General features: G+C 37.5%; 1 protein-coding gene across 1 annotated transcript in view; it reads right to left on the reverse strand.

The window, feature by feature from the left end:
• Window positions 1-1,776: 1,776 nt before the first annotated feature.
• Window positions 1,777-22,593, reverse strand: part of LOC101422179 (zinc finger protein 596-like) — a 90,239-nt gene continuing 69,422 nt past the window's right edge. Inside the window, exons 2-6 of the mRNA XM_012521014.4 lie at window positions 8,407-8,492; window positions 6,446-6,572; window positions 5,545-5,640; window positions 4,953-5,044; window positions 1,777-4,398 (exon numbers count right to left, since the gene is read on the reverse strand). Of these exons, the coding sequence (XP_012376468.1) occupies window positions 3,115-4,398; window positions 4,953-5,044; window positions 5,545-5,640; window positions 6,446-6,572; window positions 8,407-8,418 (1,611 nt within the window). The 5' untranslated portion in view covers window positions 8,419-8,492 and the 3' untranslated portion in view covers window positions 1,777-3,114. The remainder of the gene's footprint in view (window positions 4,399-4,952; window positions 5,045-5,544; window positions 5,641-6,445; window positions 6,573-8,406; window positions 8,493-22,593) is intronic.

Here is a 22,593-nt window from a genome sequence, read left to right on the forward strand (position 1 = left end):
GAAAACCCTGAAATATCCACAATAAAGATCCTAGAATAAAGGAATTCACCAAATTGGAAGGTACAAACTCAACACTCCCAAATTAGTAGTTCTTCTATACATAAGCAATGAACAATTAGCAGAAGAAATGGAGGAAAAAAATTCCATTTACAACAGTAGCTAACAAAACCAAATATCAAGGAACTTTATCCAAGGATACAAAGGACTTGTACATAGAAAACTGCTAGATATTGCTAAAAGAAATAAAGATCTAAATAAATGGAAGGATATTCAGTGGTCATGTGCTGGAGGAATAAATATTCAGACATCAAAACTACCCAAAGCAACTTATAGATTCAATGCAATCTCAATTAAAATTCCAACAAGCTTCTTTGCAGAAATAAAATCCAAACAAGTGCCCCATATAGCTAAAGCCATCTTTAAAAAGATGCAAGATGATTCTTTTTTTATTACTCTTTTTAAGAAAAGATATATAGATCACACTCAACATTTCATTAAAAAATATGAGGTGCCCATATACCTAAATCCCCACCACCGCCACTCCTCCCACATCAGTGTTTTTCATCAGTTTGGCACATTCATTGCATTTGATGAATACATTTTGGAGCACTGTTACACAGCATGGATGAGAGTTTATGTTGTAGTTTACACTCTCTCCCAGTCCATTCAGTGTGATGGAGTTGGATTCAGATGTGACCTCTGTACACATGCCTCTTCTGTCACTTTTACTGAACCAGTGGTTGGAGCTGGGGTTGGTGTATACTCAGGAGACCTGAATCTCTGGACTATCCATGTACCAGTTGGGCCCTGAATCTCAGCAGATTTGCAACACCTACTCTCCAGTTCATTAGACTTACCCAGGTGAGCTAACAGGGAGCTGAATATGGTTAACCACCTCACCAAGGAACTGAGAGTCTACAACTGCAAGCAGGAGAATCCCAACCATCAACCATGTGGGGACTAAGCCCCCTCTTGATTTCCAGGTGGAGTGAACATCAACATCCCAGGGTCTTCAGGATGGGGGAATAAAATATGAAAAAAAGTGGACTTACTGGTATTTTACTATGGAAATATTGTAACTTTATCAATGGAAGAAATTGTATCATTGATGTGGAGATGTGGCCATGGTAGTTGCTGAGGGCAGAGAGAGCGAAGAAAAGGTGTTATATGGGAGCATTTTCAGGACTTGGAATTGTCCTGAATAATATTGCAGGGACAGATGTAGGACAGTATATATCCTGCAAGATGATTCTTGCAGTGAGTTCTGATTGATTTTCCCAACAGGGCCATTAGTGAGGGGCAATGTGACCTTTCCTTTGTTTGGCTCAGTGAACTACTGTATGCAAGACCCACTCATCCTCTGATAAAGATTTTAGTCACTGAGATGAAGTATTGTTTCCTCTATGATCAGAAACAAAGAAAACTTATCTGTTCCCATCCTTCAGCTATTTAACCAATGAAACATTTTTACCATTGATTTTCATAATCAAGCCCTTAGATACCTAATCATTTGACCAAATTCCTCAAATACTACTATCCTTCACACAAACACAGTAACTGATGCACACAAGTTCCTCAAGCTCTGAATAAATGATTTCCCTTTGAGCACATTCTCTACCATGGATATTCTGGAAATACCAATGGGCATCATCCTTCTATTAAAGACTTTTCTCTTTCATTTGATGTTTCTGTGGTTATTCTTAAACTGAGTTTTCTTTTGAACATCAAGGTTTGTGTTTGGGTGAATGATCATGCACAGTGATTACAGACCTAGTGTTTCACTCCTGTGGGGTTCACTCATTTTATTAAAGGATAAATTATAAATTAAGGCAATCCCACATTTGGTACAGATATAGACTTCCTCAAATGTGATTTCTCTGGTTTGCTTATCAGTTAGAGTGGTATATGTGAGCTCTTCATTTAGATTACTTACATAAGTCCTCTCATATGATTATGCTATTAAACCATCTACTAAGGGCTTTGCTACATAGTTGATATTCTTATGGATTCTCTCCAGTATGAACTTCCCGAGACTTACTGAAGTAGCATGGGTAATGACAGGAACTTCAATATTGATTAAAAATATAGTGTTTCTGCAGTATATGAATTTATTTTTCAGAAAAATTTTCCTATTAAACATGTTCACAGTTCCATGATAATAGAAAAAAGAACCACATAAATTCTTAAAATGAATTCTTACAAAATCTGCTGCAGAAAAGAAACTGACCTCAAGATACAGGAAGCAGGCTTACTACTTAATTTCATAAAAGATACCACTTGGCTATGTTACCACTGAATGGACATCAATGGTTATCTTACTATTCCTTTACTGATAATAAAAACAAAAGCTCAAGGAATGTGGGTCCCTGAGCTCTTCCTAGTTGCTACCACTAAAATAGTTGGTTCCATGCATGCATGGCATGTTTTGCAGTGAGTGTACTCTTCTCCTTCCTCCCCCGCCCCCCCCCCCCCCAATTTTGCAGGTCAGGTAAATGATGGAGTAATCATTTTTCTAGTTCATAATTGTGCAGTTCATGGAATCATAGTATTTCAGATACATGTACAACAGATTAGATTGCAGTTGTATTGAGAAGCCTGGTGTGGACTCAAAGATAGATATGCTGAATATGTTCTACATGTTATCTGCAGACTGGACAGGACTATAATTGGCTGAAACAGCTCTCATAGAATATAGTGTGGACACAAGGACCAAAGGTTGAATTAATCTCTTCCTATCTGTTGTGTTTAAAGATAAAACATATGGTTGAATTTTATTCTATATCCAAAATCTTTATGATGTGAATTTTCTCACTTCCATTAAGGTCAGCATATTGACTGATGGCTTTCAAACACTGATATCATTCATAGGGACTATCTCCAGTTTGGGTAATCTCAGTTGTCTCAGGTTTAAAAATTAAGGTTTTCCCACATAGATGGTATTCTTATGGCTTCTGCCGAGCACAAATTCTCTTGTGTCGCCTGAGGGCAGAACCATGAGTAAAGGCTTTCCCACAGAGATGACAATCATGGGGATTCTCTTCAGTGAGTTGTCTCATGTCATCTAAAATGATAATATTTACTGAAGGCTTTCCCACGTGCATGACATCGATAGGGTTACTCTCCCTTATGAGTTCTCTCATGTTTTTTAAGAGAAGAACTTTCACTGAAACCTTTCCCACATAGGTGGCATTCATAGGGTTTCTGTCCAGTGTGAGTTCTCTCATGTTTTTTAAGAGAAGAACTTTCACTGAAAGCTTTCCCACATAGATGACATTCATGGCGTTTCTCTCCAGTGTGAGTTCTCTCATGTTGTCGAAGAGCAGAATTTTGCCTGAAAGATTTCCCACATAGGTGACACTCATATGGTTTCTCTCCAGTGTGACTTCTCTCATGCTGTTTAAGTGAAGAGCAATGAATGAATGCTTTCTCACATAGATGACATTTATAGGGTTTCTCACCTGTATGAGATCTCTCATGTTTTTTAAGAGAAGAACTTTCACTGAAAGCTTTCCCACATTGATGACATTCATAGGGTTTCTCTCCAGTGTGAGTTCTCTCATGTTTTTTAAGAGAAGAAGTTTCACTGAAAGCTTTCCCACATAGGTGACATTCATGGGGTTTCTCTCCAGTGTGAGTTCTCTCATGTCGTCGAAGAGCAGAGTTTTGCCTGAAAGATTTCCCACATAGATGACATTCATAGGGTTTCTCTCCAGTATGACTTCTCTCATGTATTCTAAGATGATGATATTGATTGAAGGCTTTCCCACAGAGATGACAATCATGTGGCTTCTCTCCAGTGTGAGTTGTCTCATGTCTTCTAAGATGGTAATATTTACTGAAGACTTTCCCACATAGATGACATCCATAGGGTTTCTCTCCAGTGTGACTTCTTTCATGTTGTTTAAGGGAAGAGCAATGAATGAAGGTTTTCCCACATAGATGGCATTTATGGAATTTCTCTGCAGTGTGACTTCTCTCATGTCGTCTACAATTAGAATTATGACGGAAAGCTTTCCCACAGAAATGGCATTCATGGGGTTTCTCTCCAGTGTGAGTTGTCTCATGTTCTCTAAGGTGAGAATATCGACTGAAGGCTTTCCCACATAGATGACATTCATGGCATTTCTCTGCAATGTGATTTCCATTGTATTGTCCAAGGACAGAATTTTTTATACAGGCTTTAGCACTTTGGTGAAATTCATATGATTTACTCCTAGTGTGAATCTGTTTATGGTGATTAAAAGATGAATGGTCTCTGAGGACTTCTGCAATTGGTTTGGTGAAATATGCTTTCTTTGTCTTGTGAATTAATGTAGGTTGAGTCACTGTAGATCTGTGAGTGGAATCTTCTTGCAAATAATTACATTTAAAGGAATTCTTTTCAGTGTTGGATTTTAGCTGTAAGAAATTAGATGAGAGACTGTAAAACACTTTCCATGTACGTAAATTTCTTCATTTCCCTACACTTTAATGTACAACAATCACCCAGTGATAATCTTCAAATGAAATCTTTCCCATTTTTTGGTTTTGAATTTTTTCTTCTATTTTCATTATCTCTTTTTTTAGAGATACATAGATAGCAAAAATGTTACTTTATAAAATATAAGAGGTTCCCATATACCCCACTCCCCACACCCCTACTCCTCCCACATCCATGCTATTTTCATATACACTTTTTTCCTAAATGCACAGATATTGTCTCCATTATAGTAATCAATTGCAGAGCTATCTGGTCAATTTTGAATATTTATGCAATCATCTTTTTATATGAACTCACATTAGATTTTTGGCATCAGATTAGTTTTTTACCTAAATTTAAACAATCACAGATTTTTACTGGATTAGCATTTAATCCCAAAACTAATTACAGTCAGGTGATTTTACTGAATTCCTAATTTATTAAATCTCTATGTATCTATTTGAACAATTAGGGTTCACACAATGAAGCTTACCTTTGACAAGATGCTATAAGAGTCTTTCCATAAGATAGGTTGGACGGATATCATTTCTATCATTTCCTGATTTTTAAAGGCACAATTCCTCCCTGTAATAATTGGTCAAACACAATAAATTGTTAGAATACCATTAGGGAAAGGAAAATGTTGGAAAGTTTCAAATAGCCCTGTCAGTATATTTCAAACTTCCACAAATAGCTGGGAAAGAATATCAAATTAATGAATATTCTTGGCAGAGGGAAACCTTACACTACATTACCCTCAGAAAAGATTTTCATGATTGAAATATGAGAAAAAGAAAAAGAAGGTTGGATGTCAGGGGGGTAAAAGAGAGGAAAAATCAGAAAAGAGAAGGACCATGACAAGGATCATTATGTGAATGATTAATTCTAATAGCAAATAAATATATCTTTCCCAAAATCAAAGGCACTTGAATACAGCTTGAGAAGCTTATGGAATAATTACAACACATGGTGTAAATTTCCCCAGTATCCTCACCAACATTTCAGAACTCATAACTCACATTTTCAAGTACCTATTTACTATCTGATGAGGCACCTCTACTGAAGCACAGGTTCTTAGAACTCACCTGAACTCTGGTTTGGGGGAAATCCTATTCCTTCTCTCCACACTTCTTCCCCTTGTTCTAAGTGGGACAGCATATCTGATTTGCAGGCCTGATATCCTGTTTGTATGAGAAAAGATACCTGGATTTTGAATTTTATTTGGAACAGTGTAGTATCATCAGGTCCATGGCAAGCTACCAAAGAACAAGGTAAGCACTGAAGAACAGTTCCTTGAACACAGAACATTGACAATATTTCAATAGGAAAGATGTAATTCTTGACCTTTTTCCCATTTCAGTGGGGACCACACATTATTGCTCTCCATGCACAAGTTCAAAGAGAGATGGCAGAATGCTCTATATTCTAAATGGAGAGAAACGCTGTTTCCACAGTGTTTATGTTACAAAATAATCCAGTAATCATAAAATCCACAAGGACAATTTAAATTACATGTTAAATGAGATATATGCAATGTTTTTACTGCTATGCTCTGATGCATCTGCATAGCACTTGGAGAATACTTATTTCAAAATAGTTACTTATTTATCCATTCCAAAATTATTCATTGAGTTCACAACACTGCTCTGTGTGTTGGAAACTGAGATTCAAGAATGACGTTAAGTTGTGGTCAAGAAAATTAAATTCTATTTGTGTGAAACAGATATAAGTAAAAAGTAGAGAAAAAGTTTTTATTTAGGCAGTTGAATGTGTTATAAAATAGTATAAATATATTAAAATATAAAATATAAAAATATGAGAATATAAAGATTATACAAAACATACGAGAAGCTGACCTAGATATCTGATGGTTTATGATAGATATATAGGTAAATAAATATTATAAATGAAAGATTAGGTAGACAGAGATAGATGATAAATGATAGATGATAGATAGATACAAATGATAAATTTTAAGAGACTTACCCACTGAAACAAGATTTTCAATATTCTCCAGCATCACTTCTCTGAAAAGCTTTCTCTGGGATGTGTCTAGTAGGGCCCACTCTTCTGGGGTGAAATCTACACCCACATCTTTAAGGGTCACTAACTTCTAAAACATTACAGAAATTTAGGTTCACACATGGTCATCCTTATCAAGGTTCTGACTGTGATTCTCAAAATGACACCTCTGAGGAAGCAGAAATTGTATATCAAGCTCAAAGTGTGTTTGGAATACCAGTCAGATCAGTCTCAATGTTAAACTGCTATCTGTACTTCAGATAAACTCACAGATACACACACATTTTGAATACATAAAACTCTATTGTAAAGGAATATCACATGACATGTAGTGTGATATATACCTGGAGTTTTCCCAATAAACGTGTATTATGACTTCCTGATGCTGACTATAAAACACCCATTCTAGTTTTCATAACTAAATACTTCTTTCCACCAATTTCAAGTACATCTACAGTCATTATATGGCAAGTAATATCCATGATATGTCACTTTTAAACAATGAATATGCTTTTAGATAATTCTACTATACAAACTGCCACATTGCCATTTATAAAATTATTTAACAATATGTTAGGTATTTCACAAATCCAATCAGTGAATGTATGAAGTGTTTTCTGTCTAAATTTAATATACAGGTCTATTATTCATTAAAATGAACTGAACAGGTTTCATATACAACCTATATGTAAGTGCTGCCTCTAACAATTCTGCATAACTAAGTGTCCATTATCTTGAACAAGTACAGTTCAGGATCACATACCAAGGACCTGAGTCTGTTGTATTGAAAGATGGCCCTAATCTGACCATTCCTGTGGTAGGAGACCTCCCATTCTCAGCTTTTCCTGGGGACTGCAAATACCAGTTTTAATAGTCTCAACTAAATCTTCATCTCATCTGTCAAAGATTGAAAGAAACCCCATTCATTGTTTCTGGTCCCTCCAAATCTTCAAAAATTTTCAGGGGAATGGATGTGGCTCAAGCAGTTGAGCACCTGCCTCCTACATAGGGGTCCTCAGGTTTGGTTCCTAGAGTCTCCTGAAAACAACAACAACAACAAGCAAAACAAATGAAAAAAACAACTCAGGGAATTCAGTGTGGCTCAGTGGTTGAGAGCTGTCTTCCCACATACAAGGTCCTAGGTTCAATCCCTGGCTCCCAGTACCTCAAAAAAAAAGTTCACAGGAACATACAGTTTATTTTACCTACCTATGTTTCCTAAATGCACAGTCACAATTAGAAAATAATACTTCCCATACATTGTATCAATTTATACAATTTGAATAAAGTTGATTAAAAACTGAGGATAGGAGATGGGAAAAATGGTAATGAGAATTTTTGTTTTTTTTGAATATATCATAATGTGCTAATATATTCCAAAACTTCAAGAAAATTAAAATCAGTGTAAATAAATCAATAATTTCCTCATTTCCTTTTATTTACTAACCTTCTCTTATGCTCCTAGTAACTATACACAATCCTGTACACCAGCACCTTTCACTTTGGATTGATGGGAAGCACCTCCAGAAACCTCAGCTGACACTGTAATCATCTGCACTTGCTAATCTCTATCACCTCTGTTCACTGCATGCCTAAGCCAATTTTAGGCACTAACATGATCCATGAATGCATTATTCCTCCAATGAAGCCAAGGGTTGTGTGAGAAAAAGAAAATAACTCTCATGTATTCAGAGAATACATAGCCTTATGGAGTCTGCAACAAATGATTGTCATGGTTGGAAGGAGATTACTTATTGATGAGTCCCTAACTTAGCATAATTATTCTAGAGGACTGTTTAAACTTAATAAAAGCTCAGATCATTGAATAGCTCCTGAATACACTTGGAATATCCATGGCAATAGGCAGAATCTGATCAACTGTTGGCAACAGAGATTCAATTTCAGTTAAAGAATTCCCTACTCACCTGTGGCTGCATTGTCAATAGCTTAGCTGATAAATGTCTTCCTCTGGATTTTTACTCACAACCAGACAAGCCATAGGTGAGCAAATCTGAGAATGGAGAAAGAAGTTATCATTTTTTTTTAAAGATTTATTTATTTATTTAATTCCCCCCCTCCCCCCGTTGTCTGTTTTCTGTGTCTTTTTGCTGCGTCTTGTTTCTTTGTCCACTTCTGTTGTCGTCAGCAGCACAGGAAGTGTGGGCGGCGCCATTCCTCAGGCAGGCTGCTCCCTCCTTTGCTCTGGGCGGCTCTCCTTATGGGTGCACTCCTTGCGCGTGGGGCTCCCCTACGCGGGGGACACCCCTGCGGGGCGCGGCACTCCTTGCGCGCATCAGCACTGCTAATGGGCCAGCTCTACACGGGTCAAGGAGGCCCGGGGCTTGAACCGCAGACCTCCCATGTGGTAGACGGATGCCCTAACCACTGGGCCAAAGTCCGTTTTCCCCAGAAGTTATCATTGATCACAATTGCCAGACCTGCCTGTCAAGAATCCCAAATGCTTCACCTCCAATCAATTCTAGGATTCCACGTAATCCTAGCCCAATCAAGAGGAACATGAAGTGTGCTCCAAGAGAAAGAGGGGGAGCACTCTTCTCTCTCAGCATCAAAAGTTCAAAGGTATTGGCTTCTCTGACTAATAAAGATTATATGAATACATTCATTGTACAGATAAGAACATGAAAATCTCTGAATTGTATTTATGTTAGCCCATGATGTCCAGAAACTTTCAATTCCCTCTCTTATTCTAAAACATGGGGATCTCTAAAACATGTCATAATCTGGAATTAGGTCCCCAACATCAGAGACAGCAGTCTGGAATTTCTCAGATACAATTATTCTTGGTTTTTGCAGTAGCACTGCTTCTCCAACATCCATCCCTGTCTTCTGACCCCACTCCCTTCCTGTTCTACCCTGAACTTGGCCATCTCGATACACTTATCTAAATCATCTTCATTCTTCCACATGAGATGTCTAACAATGTTAAATCCTTCAATACTCCAATGGATTTGGATATCAACCAATGAATTAGAAGCAATCAATATCTCCCATCATGCCAATCTAGTTATGATAATCCCCTGCCTCAGAAAATAGCAGAAGCATATGGGTCATAATGTCATTGTCATGTGCCACAATCCTCATAGGATTTGGAGGCTAAGAAGATATAGAATGAAGCAATTTGGAAATAAATATATTTGAATAGTGTGATATTTTAGAGAAGTGGTAGCTTAAATCTAGTCCTATAGTATCATCAGCTTAATCCTCCAGACACTTCATTATTTATGAATGTGATAGGATTTGTATACTGTAAATTCTCCACTAAAAATACATTTAATAATAACATGCTTTTCATGGACAAATGATAAAAAGCCATAAACAAAGGATTAACTTAGCCCTTTGTACCTCAAATCCAGGGGGAAAAATGGTTGTATTAAATATGCTTGGAGAATTACGTTTTTCTTAAAAATTTACTCTTCATACTAACCCTGCTGAAAAAAGTTAATCTACACATTTAACAAATTTCCCAGAGTTTTAGAAACTTTATTAATATAAGAAAATTACATGGCTTGAAAAAGTTTTTTCACAGTTTGAATTTCTTCTTTCTCTCTTCCAATCTCAAATTCCTTAAGGGTTACATGCCACACTTAGGTTTTACCTGGAATGTCCCTGCTCATTTCAATAATCAGAGTCCTCACCATATTGTCAAAACTTCCTCTTCATATGAGTTGCTCACACAACTGCACCCTATAACCAGTTTCTTCTGTCACAAGGAGATCTCCATTGCATTGAAATAACTTCCCAACATCAGCTTCCACCTCATTTAATGTTTACTGCTCTGAGTAATCCATGTATCCTCATTTCAGCATATGCTTCCTGTGAATAATATATATATTTTTTAAAAACCCATATTCTCGTTATTTTATTTTTAAGATTTATTTATTTCTCTCCCCTTCCCCCTGCCCCTGCCCCCCCCCCCCACCTGGGTTGTCTGTTCTCTGTGTCTATTTGCTGCGTGTTCTTCTTTGTCTGCTTCTGTTGTTGTCAGCGGCACGGGAATCTGTGTTTCTTTTTGTTGCGTCATCTTGCTGCGTCAGCTCTCCGTGTGTGCGGCACCATTCTTGGGCAGGTTGCACTTTCTTTCGCACTGGGCTGCTCTGCTTATGGGGTACACTCCTTGCGTGTGGGGCTCCCCTACGCAGGGGACACCACTGTATGGCATGGCACTCCTTGTGCGCATCAGCACTGCACATGGGCCAGCTCCACATGGGTGGGTCAAGGAGGCCCGGGGTTTGAACCGCAGGCCTCCCATGTGGTAGACGGATGCCCTAACCACTGGGCCAAGTCCGCTTCCCCAATATTTCTGATATCACTGTATTTACTCCATTTTCAATAAACATCAACCTACTTATCACATCTGCTCTCATAGGAGGTAACTCTAATTACCTCTCTTATTCATTATTGCTTCTGACACAGCATGTTACTAAGCTATTGTTCAGGTCTAAATGCAGTATAAGGACTTCCTTTGCTATAAAATGTACCTGGAAAACTATGTCTTGCTAATTGAATAATTCTTCCATGTCCCATAATTAATTCAAGTCCCATAGTTTTGAATATTATATATTATCACATTTCACATTACTTTACCAGATTGAATTCTCATAATAATCAGATGAATGAGGTACGGGGCCAAATCACCTAAGTTTAGCACCATTGTCTCTACAATTATTCCTGCATTCATACACATTAGTTATTCCTTCCCTCTCACTAAAGAGTCAAGTCACACCTGGTTAAGTTAAATGTCTCCAACTGAATTTGTCTTTCCTTTTTCTTGAAAAACCATTTTATTAAAATTCAAATCTTTCCCAGAAACCTCTTGCTCTTATCATGATCAATCACCTCACCATTTAAATTCATTATTTCTCTTCTATTAAGAACCCAAATCCCCCCATACCAATTTCCTCTCTTGTTTTAGAGGTTGTAGTGATCTATCTAGCCAATAACTCAAATGGGAAGACACCATGCACAGCTCTGGGGGCCTGGTTTAAATGCACAAGGGAGTTGGACCACACTGAAATCCATCCCTTTTAATTTTTATACACTTTCTAAACAATTTTCATTCAACTTATAACATCAAATGAACTTAACTATTTTTAATACTTCACTTTTTATTTTTACACCTATACCATGATCATGTTAATTAACAGGTATTTTACTACAACAGTATAGGAAAAAACAACTTTCTCAATTCTTTTATGAAAACCTAAGATTCCTACTGGAATCAAGATTATCCTTCCCTTACCACCAACTTAAAATACAGATTGAGGTGGCTTCTGACAGGTTTTTTTTCATGAATTACTTTTTGTTATCAATAGCAATTCAAATTTCTTTTTTCTTTTTTTTTTTTTTTACCCCACTCCTCCCACATTAACAACTTCTTTCATCATCGTGGCACATTCATTGCATCTGGTGAATATATTTTGGAGCACTGTTGCAGCACATGGATAGTGGTTTACATTGTAGTTTATGCTCTCCCCCAGTCTACCCACTGGGCCATGGCAGGACATACAATGTCTAGTATCTGTCCCTGCACTACTACCCAGGACAACGCCAAGTCCTGAAAATGCCCCCACATCATATCTCTTCTTCCCTCTCCCTACCTTTAGTAGCTACCATGGCCACTTTCTCCACATCAATGCTACAATTTCTTCCATTACTAATCACAATAGGTCCATAGTAGAATATCAGTAAGTCCACTCTAATCCATACTACTCTATTCCTCCACCCTGTGGGCCCTGGGATGGTTATGTCGACTCCCCCTCTATATCAAGAGGGGGGCTCAGATTCCACATGGATGATGGATGCAATTCTTCTGCTTGCAGTTGTAGGTACTCTGGGCTCTCTGGTGTGGTGGTTAACCTTCTTCACCTCCCTGTTAGCTGGCCAGGGTAAGTCCAATAAGCCAGATGGTAGGAGGTGCAAATCTGCTGAGGCTCAGGACCTGGCTGTCACATGGACAGTCCAGAGATTCAGGTCTCCTGAGTATAACCAACCCCAGCACCAACCACAGGTCTGGTAAAAGTAACAGAAGAGGCATGTGTAGAAAGGTCATATCTAAGTCCAACTCCACTACACTCAAGAACACAAACTCCAAAGTAGGGCCAACTAACATGGCATTGAACTCAAGAGCCATATCCCATGACCATAGAACCTGTGGGTTTCTGGAGCCCTCAGGAGAACTAGTACCTGGGGTTGTATCTACTTTGGCTGTCTCTGGGACCCTGCTGAGGCGTGTGTAAGCATTACCCCTCTGATGACCTTCTGACTCTTTTTTGGACGCTCATAGCCATATAAACTCATTTGTCCTTTCCATTTCCCCCTTTTATCCAAAATCATAAAGCAGATTTTAACACCTGATATTACATGTAGGCTGAGATATTCTGCTGGTCTGAGTTGACCCTTTTATTCAAGGTCTTTTTCTAGTTACATCATCAGCTGGTGCTTGGTAGTAATCCCTTAGCACCAGGGAGGCTCATCCCCAGGAGTCATGTCCCATGCTGGGGGGAAGGTAATGCATTTACATGCTGAGTTTGGCTTAGAGAGTTGGCCACATTTGAGCAACATGGAGGCTCTCAGGAGGTAACTCTCAGGCACCCTGCAGCTCTAGGCCTAGTTCATATTTCAGGCACACAGGCTCATAATCATAGCCATCAGTATCAAGGGCTCATTGTTGGACCATCCATCTTTATTGGTCTTTGCCATTGTACTTGGGGGATTGTTGCTGCTCCATTGGGAATGTCAATTCAGATTTCTACTTAATAATGACTTCCTGGAATTAGCCATTTATATTGAAATACGTCAGTTTACAAAATGCTTTTGCAAACACCCCATAACCAACCATAACAGAAAGACTAGTTAGCTCACCTTGAAGTAAACTAATTGAATTACAGTCATCCACCAATGAAATTTATTTTATCCATTTAAGTCTTGTCTTACATCCCTTATTCTGTTCTGTAAAACTAGTCAATTCACTTTAGGGCAGATCTACATTTCCTTCTTTAACTTAATTTCATTAAATGCAAACTTACACTTTTTATCATCTTAAAGATCTAATAAATTTAAACCTAGGAAGATTATATCCAAGTCAAATAAAATGGAAACTTCATAGTTTATGCAAGAAATGTTCATTTTTCCTTTCTCTACAGGAGGCTAAATCTTTTTTATAATATTCTAAAATTGTGAACAACCTCAAAAGCATATCAATTGCTGGGCTCTTGAATAGAGTATAATTGCTTAATTTGTTTTAACTTTAACTCAGAAAAATATTTCCATAGCTTTCAAGGACTTTTTCTTTACTTTCTGAAATTTGGCAATTGTATTATTTACTCTCTTTCCACTGTTAAAAGGTTTAAATCGGGGAATTACAGGAAAAACTATGCAAACCAAGGTATATTTTGTAACCTTTACGCTGTCCCTATCATTGTTAATTTCCTGGCCTAGTTCTAAGCTAAACTTACATTTTCCTATTTTATCCCACTAGCCTTTTCCCCATAGCTCTCTCAAAGAGAAGGTCCTAGGAGGATGGGTAGGTCGATGAGCGTAAGAAAAACTTACTCTTTTTCCAATAATATCTATATTCAGATCTCTATAAGACCTTTCCATCTAGCTTGGCTTTTCTAATTTGGGACTCCAAGATGACTCATTTTAAAACATGCATATATTTGAACAGCTAGGCACACAAACAGAAAAGCATAAAACTCATTAATTTGACTTATAATTCTCACTTCTTTTGACATCATGTCTTTGGGTTTTCCATTATTCCATGCCTAGAAAAAGTTATCTGGGCATTATTTGGTTAACAGGTTTTTAGCAAGGGATATATATATTCAGGAGGCTACACTTTAAATATTTTGGTTTTAATTCAGTAGTGAGGCTCTTCTCCCTCCAGACACTTTCATTCTGGGATTCTATCCAATACCATCCAGCTGTCCTTGGGGCTTTCTAATTCCTTAAGAATATCTCACATCCTCTTGAGGAGTGGGATAAGGGGTCCAATCTTTTGTTCTAACTCTGCTAAAATTAGCTTAAGCAGTGTTATTTAAAAGTGAGATTTTTCTTCAAGGATATGATAAAATTGAAGTATAAAAAGCTATTTTGAAAAAACAGACTTTCTACTATGTATATTGATTATTCAGGAGAAAAACTCTTTATAAAACCTTTAAAACAGACTAATGATTTAAGAATCTTTGTCACTTTAACAGAGAGAGAATCATGCTCCAGAAATAGATGGAAATATGCTGCTGGTTTGGACTCCTACGATTCTGCCAGTAGGTTATGGCTCAATATCCCTAGATCTACAATGGGCATTGCCTCCAGACTAGTGCTAGAAGGTGCGATGCACCAGATCAGTAAGATTGGTACCTACCTTCCTGTTCTCTCAAGGACCAACAATGCTGCAATATTCTGAATGCAAGAAGGATATACAAAGTGGAGCAATAATTGCCAGAATAATGTGGATAGAACCTAAACAAACACAATTGGCATTATAGTTTGCCCCCATGGAGGGAAAAGATATATGGTATTGCAAATCTGGAGCTTAGATATGTTAACTGAAACTCAAAGAGAAACTTGCTGTACCTATATATCTGATGAATATAATAATATTCCCTTTATACTGAATCATATGCAAAGTGGTATTAAGCACATTAAAGATCTTAATTGATTAACTTTTCTAAGTAGTTAATGGACATGCATATGAGATTTAAAAAATTGACTCCCTTAAATACTGCCTTTATGTTGCTTGCCATATGTTTGTCTTGCTGTTGACTATATAGTCTTTATGAGTTTATGTCTAGGGCATCCTCTAAAATAATATGAGAATTTTATTTGCCCATGGCCAGCAGGAAGCAATTACAGAAGAGGAGACCTTTGCCCATTTTCCTTATATAAGGAATGCTTATAAAATGTCTTAAGAACAAAAAGAATATAAACAAAAGGGAGGATTTGATATACTTATTAAAATTTCTTCATTTAAGCAGCTCTGTATCTTCTAATACTCTTCCTGAAAACTAATTGAACTGGTTTTATAGTAATAAATTCTTAGAAGTTTACTACTTTTACTTAGTTCAATAAAGAATATTAACCAGACCTTCTCAGTATTACCTACAGGAATAAGATAATCTCTTAAAGAAAACCAGACAGAATGGTGTCAGGAGCACTTTATGATCCAGTAGATCTGTTAAATTTCCTCAGAGGAAAAAAAAAGCTTGATATCCTTGAGGGGTCTGCTGAGAAATGAGCCATGAAGACCTTGCACATAGGAACCCACATAGTATCTAAGCTGTGGTTAATGAGTTGCTGAGACCACAGACAAATTTGAAGTGCTTGGGACAATGCCAGACTAAGAAATTGCACATACCCTCTTCACAAGAAGCCTGGAAGATCTAACATCATCAGTTTTTAAAAAAACTTGTTTTTCTTCTCCCCTACCCCATTTTTTTTGCCTATAATAACCCTAATTCCCATTCTCACTTTGAACTTGTTCAGGGAAGTTTTCCTCAGTTCCTTACTTGTGCAATCACAATACATCACCTCACTGAGAGCTGTGTTTCTCCTTTGTGGCACTGGATGGAGTAGGCCCTTTTATTGGAAATATCCATGCTTACTATAACACTTTCACAATCACATTGCATGAGGACTTTCAACATTTCCTCATGCTGCCTAAAATAATGACTTGCTAAAGTCACTCACTTTTAAACAAATCATGCTACCATCTCCAATGAGCTCCCCATGAATAACTTCAGGGTGTGTTTCAGTCTATAACTTGGAACCAAAGAAGAATTGAACCTTTTGGGAACATTCATTTTCCTAGACTTCTGTGACATCTCAGTGTCGAGTGTATTCAAGCTATTCTAGTTACCCCTTCCTCTTGTGTTCTGCATCATATTTCCAAAGCAAAATTATTAGAACACTTCAAGACTCAATCCTAACCCCATTTCTATACATTGTCATGACAATCCCACATATTTATTTAATTGCTTCAATTTATTGTTGGCTCTAAAACAGGGGTTCTTAACCTTTTTTGTTCCATGGACTCCTTTGCCAGTCAGGTGAAAATCACTGACTCCTTACTAAGACCACACTATACTATACATTACTTAATAATTATATCACACCATATCAACATGTCCCATAAGAATGTTCATTTAAATTTAAATTCAAGCTTACAGACCCCTTGTTAAGAACCCCTGCTCTAAAATTATGTGTAGATCTCTATTTTCATATATAAAGGCACAAAAAAATCAGACATAACTCAAGACATTACCCTCACCCCATCCTTGAAATTTAAAAAAATTCTCCTGTTCTAGAGGTTACTCTCTGATTAATCTGGATGTCAATCAAGATAAATGTAATTAAGGGATGCAACATTAAGAAAATATATTCCTTCAATATCAGTAAATTTCAGTTAGGACTTCACCAGACATCCAAGAATTCAACTGAAATCACTACTCAGAACATAGGTGTATAAGCCTATGTATTATTTCAGTACTGACCACTATAATATCCTTAATTTGTACCACAATCCCCTCAAACATTTTCCTATATCATAACCACGGTCTTTTTTTAAAAAGTGAAACCTCTGAATCCAATCCAATCTTTTTTTAAAAGATTTATTTATTTTTCTCCCCTTCCCCACCCATCCCAGTTGTCTGTTCTCTGTGTCTATTTGCTGTGTGTTCTTCTATGTCTGCTTCTGTTGTTGTCAGTGGCATGGGAATCTGTAGTAGATGGATGCCCTAACCACTGGGCCAAGTCTGCTTCCCACCATATTCTTTCAATCTCTATTTGTCATTTCCTGAGAGATCCCTTCACTGAACCCCAACCTAAGAAATCCCTTCCTGTAGCCTTTGCTAAAACTCTACTATTCCTTCAGGTTACTCTTTTTCATTACACATTTGTTCATTTGTCTGTCTCTTCCACTGGTCTAATTACATAAAACTCTTCATGAGTGGTGATGTTGGGTGAGTTTATTTCTCTTCGAAAATTACTAAAGATTTTAAATCCAGAGAAATTGTATTTTTACAATAACTTAACCTGACCTCAGATGGCCTGCACCCAACTGCCTGCAGTTAAATTAAATACCTTCTTGGAAGCAGATGTGGCTCAAGTGATTGAGCTCTTGCCTACCACATGGGAGGTCCCTGGTTCAGTTCCCAGTGTCTCCTAAAGAGGACAGCTAGCTGACAGATGGGCAGATACAGCAAGCTGACACAACAAGATGATGCAACAAGAGACACAAGAAGAAAAACACAATGAGAGACAAAACAAAGCAGGGAGCAAATGTGGCTCAAGTGATTAGGCACCTCCCTCCCATATCAGTGATCCTGGGTTTGGTTCCTGGAGCCTCCTAAAGAAACAAAGAACAGTGTGCAAACAATGGGAACAAGAAGCAAGTGCAAACAATGAGGAGGTGAGGAAAAACAAATAAAATAAATCATTAAAAGAATTAAATATCTTCTGACATAAAAGAAAAAAATTTTAAAGTTAGGATTCACCCACTTGGATAAAATTCTCTGCCTTACTGTCCAGAACCACCCAATATTCAGAGAAGGCAGGGATCCACGTCTTAATGGGGATGCTTTTACCACATTTTGGAGTTCAGAGGTTCTTTCTCTTTATAAAAAGCACTATTTGGGTGGTCAACTCTTTTCATGCAGTTAGTAACCTCATCAGCCCTATAAACCAAAAGACACACCTTGGTTAACTCAGGTGATTGTCAGGATAATCAAACCAAGGCATGCCTTTTTTACCACAATCTTTTCCCTCAAATTAGGTAAATCCTGTAAAAGCAATTAAGAAAAACAGACTGTCATCCAATTCCTTCTAAAAGTCTCAAAATTAACCTTCCTTTGTTTTTCAAGAGGCCTCACAGTTTTATGGAATTTTGTTGTGCTGGGTAAGTACCCTAGAACATCTATAGCAAGAAGATTCCTACTAATCTGTATTTCTAAAAGGAAATGTAATCTACCATTATTTTCTCATGCTATAGGCATCAATGTGACTCAATATAAGTAAAAACATTTGAATTGAAAAAAAATATAATCAAGGAAAAATATTGCAATTGCTCGAGTGTGTACATTTTCCTATTAAGCAAGGGAAATACCATCCTCTGTAGGTTTGTCAGATCTAGCTGATTTTCTAAGAATTGTAAAACCATACAAGCATCAAAATATTAATTGTTCCCAAAATAAATGATCAAGTTTCTTTGTTGATTTCTTTATGAATAAGATGGGATTTAACTAATTTTTAAAATTAAAATTATAAAATTCTATTGACATATCTATTTAAAAATTTATTGAAGTCTTATCACACATACAAAAACATATATAAACATGTGTATAATAATAGTTGTGAACTTACAAAACAAACATATATAACATCATACAGGACTCTCAAATTCACCCTTCCACCAATAACTTGCATTGTTGTTAAACCTTTTTAACTAATGATTAAAAAGCATTGTCAAAATATTACTACTAAACAAAGTATTTTCTCCCAACCAATCCTATTATTATCTTTATATCATTTATATAAAGATAATACACATAGACAATTAAGTGTATAGTAAAAGTTGTGAACTTACAAAGCAAACATGCATAACATCATACAGGGGTCCCACACATCAACCCTCCACCAACACCTTGCGTTGTCATGAGATGTTTGTTACAAATTACAAAAGAATATTGTCTAATCTTACTACTAATCATAGTCCTTATCTTACATTTGGTGTGTTTTTCCCCAACCCACCCTATTATTATTTTTTAAATATATTTTTTATGACAGAAGTTGTAAACTTATAAAACAATCACGCATATGTGCAAAATTCGCAAACAACACCCCTTCATCAACACACCACAATGTGGTGTGTTATTTGCTACAGATAAAATAATATCATCTGATTGTTACCATGTCCACAGTGTACATATGGCTCACATTTTCCACACGGCCTCAGTATCAACACAATATGTCTTTTGCATAGATGCAAGAATATTATATTATTACAGCTAACCACAGTCCATAGGTTACTCCAGCTGTATTTTTCCCATGCTTCTCCACATTCCCAACACCCTGCAGCAGTGATATACATTTGCTCTAGTTCACAAAACACTCTTGCATCTGTACCATCAGCCACAATTCTCATCTACCTCTTAGTTTACTGTGTTATCCAGCTCTTAGATTATTCTCTAGCATTCTGTCAATTGGCACTTACATAGCTAGACTACCATTTTCAGTCACATTCCCATTGATAAACTAGTTGTTACTCACTGTATGTTTCCATCCACTCTATGCATTCCCACACTTTTACAGTAAAACTAATTAAAACTTCTACATACATTAAACATCAGTAGTCCACTTAGTCCTCCTCTTATCTCCTTTTAGAATCCACCACCTACCACCAGGTCTTGAAGATACTTTCCAATAATTTCTTCTAGAAGTTTTATGGTTCTTGCTTTTATTTTTAGTTTTTTCATTCACTTTGAGTTAATTTTTGGATAAGGTGTGAGAGAGGGGACCTCTTTCCTTCTTTCAGCTATGGCTATCCAATTCTTTCAGCACCATTTGTTGAATGGATTTTTCTGCCTGAGCCATGTGAGTTTGACAGGCTAGTCAAAGATCACTTGACCACACCTGTGAGAGTCTGTTTCTGAACCATAAATTTGGTTCCATTGGTCTATTCTCTTTGTCTTTAGGTGAGTACCATGCTGTTTTTACCACTATAGGTAGGTACTATGATTTAAAGTCTGGAGATGAGGGTTCACTTTTCCTTTTTATAATGTTTCTGGCCATTCAGGACTCCTTACCCTTCCAAATAAATTTAATGATCATGTTTTCAATTTTTCTTTAATGCCAGTAGAATTTTTATTGGGATTGCACTAAATCTCTGTATTAATTTGAGTAGAATTGACATTTTAATGATATTTAGTCTTCCAATCCATGAGCATGGACTGCTCTTCCAGTTATTTAGGGCTTTTTTGATTTGCTTAACATTGAGTTGCAGTGTTCTTAATACAAATGCTTTATATCATTGGTTAAGTTTATTTCTATTTGAGTTTTATCTGTCATGTTTTATTTTCACCACTCTTTCAACACTTTTAGTTACTTTTATTGATATAATCTTCATTTCTAGACTCTCTTCCAGGCCCCTCTCTCCTGTCTTTTCTTTTCAGGCTCTCACACACCCTTTAGTATTGCCTGAAAATCTGGTCTCTTGCTTAGAAATTCTCTCAGTTTCTGTTTATCTGTGAATATTCTAATTTTGCCCTCATTTTTGAAAGACAGTCTTGCTGGATATAGGATTCTTGGCTGGAAGTTTTTCTCTCATAGTATCTTAAATATATCAGACCACTGTCTTCTTGCCTCCATGGTTTCTGGTGAGAAATCAGCACTTAATCTTATTGGATATCCCTTATGTTATGCATTGTTGTTCTCTTGCTGTTCTCAGAATTCTCTCTTTGTCTTTGTCCTTTAACATTCTGATCAATAGATGTCTTGGAGTTAGTCTATTCAGATTTTTTTGGATGGGAGTAGGTTGTGCTTCTTGGACAGGGATAGCTATGTCCTTCAATAGGGTTGGGAAATTTTCTACCATTATTTCTTCAAATATTCCTTCTTCCTCTTTTCCCTTCTCTTCTCCTCTGGGACACCCATGGCATGTATATTTGCACACTTTTTGATGTCATTTAGTTTCTTGAGGCCTTGTTCAATTTTTCCATTCTTTTATTTGTTCTTTTGTATGTTCACTTTCAGAAGCCATTTCGTCAAGCTCATCAATCCTTTCCTCTGCCTCCTCAAATCTGCTATGATTCCAATATTTTTAAAATTTCATTTATTGCATCATTCATTCCCATAAGATCTGCTATTTTTCTATGCATGCTTTCAAATACTCTTCTGTGCCCATCCAATATCTCCTTAATATCCTTAATCTCTTTATCCATCTCACTGAATTTATTAAGGAGATTTGTTTGAACATCTATGATTAGTTGTCTCAGCTCCTTTATGTCATCTGGAGGTTTATCTTGTTCCTTCAACTGGGCCATAGCTTCCTGTTTCTTGGTATGGATTATAATTTTTGTTGGTGTCTTTGCATCTGGCTTACTAAAGTACTTTTTGGGGTGCAGGTTTTCTCTTTAGTTTAGGGCTTCCTATCCTTTCTCCCTTGCTGGTTGTGCAGTAGGAGCCAAGCATGTAGTTGGTGCTTTAAGCTGTGGAGGTTCAAGCTGCCCTCATTGCACCAGGGACCAATGAAGCTTCTTCCAACTTTCTCCTTTGCCAGGAGTGGGGGATAGAGTCACAGCTGTGTGAATAAGCCAAGTGCAGGCCTAGACTATAGTTGCCCATAGAGACTGATGAAGCTTCACATTCCTTTCTCCCCTGCCTGGGGTGGGGATGGAGCTGCAGGTCTGGGCAGCAATCTATGCAGTGAGGGTCCAAGATGACTGTAGTTGCCTTGATAGACTTTTGATTTTTAGTCTGTGCCAGCCAAATTTACCTGCAGTTACCTATATCAGCTGGTGCAGGGCTCCTCACCCTCCTCCCTGCCAGAAGTGGGCCTGGAGCCTAGGCTAGGGCTGCAGGCTGTTCTGCATGAAAGGAACTGGATCCTGCCAACACTGAGAGTTTCAATCAGCCCGGCTTCCCCTCAGGCTGGGGACAGAGTCAAAAGTCAGAGTCTTTCTGACTTGGACTGGTTCACACCCCAGCTGTTCCCAGAGTTATATCTTAGCCAGGTGAGTCTACAATCAGTAGCCAAAATTGGCAGCCAACTGTCTCCTCCTCCCATTTCTGGGATATGGAGCTTCCATTTCCAACCACAGAATAGCTCCTGGGGTGGCTCATGCCACCACAGTAGGATAATCACTGGCCTCTGTGGCTGATAATTTTCTGGGAAGGCTGGCACAGGCCCCCACAGCTTCCTCCCTGCTGGAGGTGGCACTGAGGCCAGGCTAGAGCTGCAATATGATCTGGATGGAAAGAAGCCACTTCCCAACAGCACTGGGATTTTCAGTCCACCCCACGTCCCCTTGTGCCAGGTGCAGTGTTAAGATGGCGGCTCCCAGTCTCTTTCTGACCTAGACAGGCTCAAATTTAGCTGT

Source organism: Dasypus novemcinctus, chromosome 5 (assembly GCF_030445035.2).
Source record: "Dasypus novemcinctus isolate mDasNov1 chromosome 5, mDasNov1.1.hap2, whole genome shotgun sequence".
In the NCBI taxonomy this organism is placed as follows: Eukaryota; Metazoa; Chordata; class Mammalia; order Cingulata; family Dasypodidae; genus Dasypus; species Dasypus novemcinctus.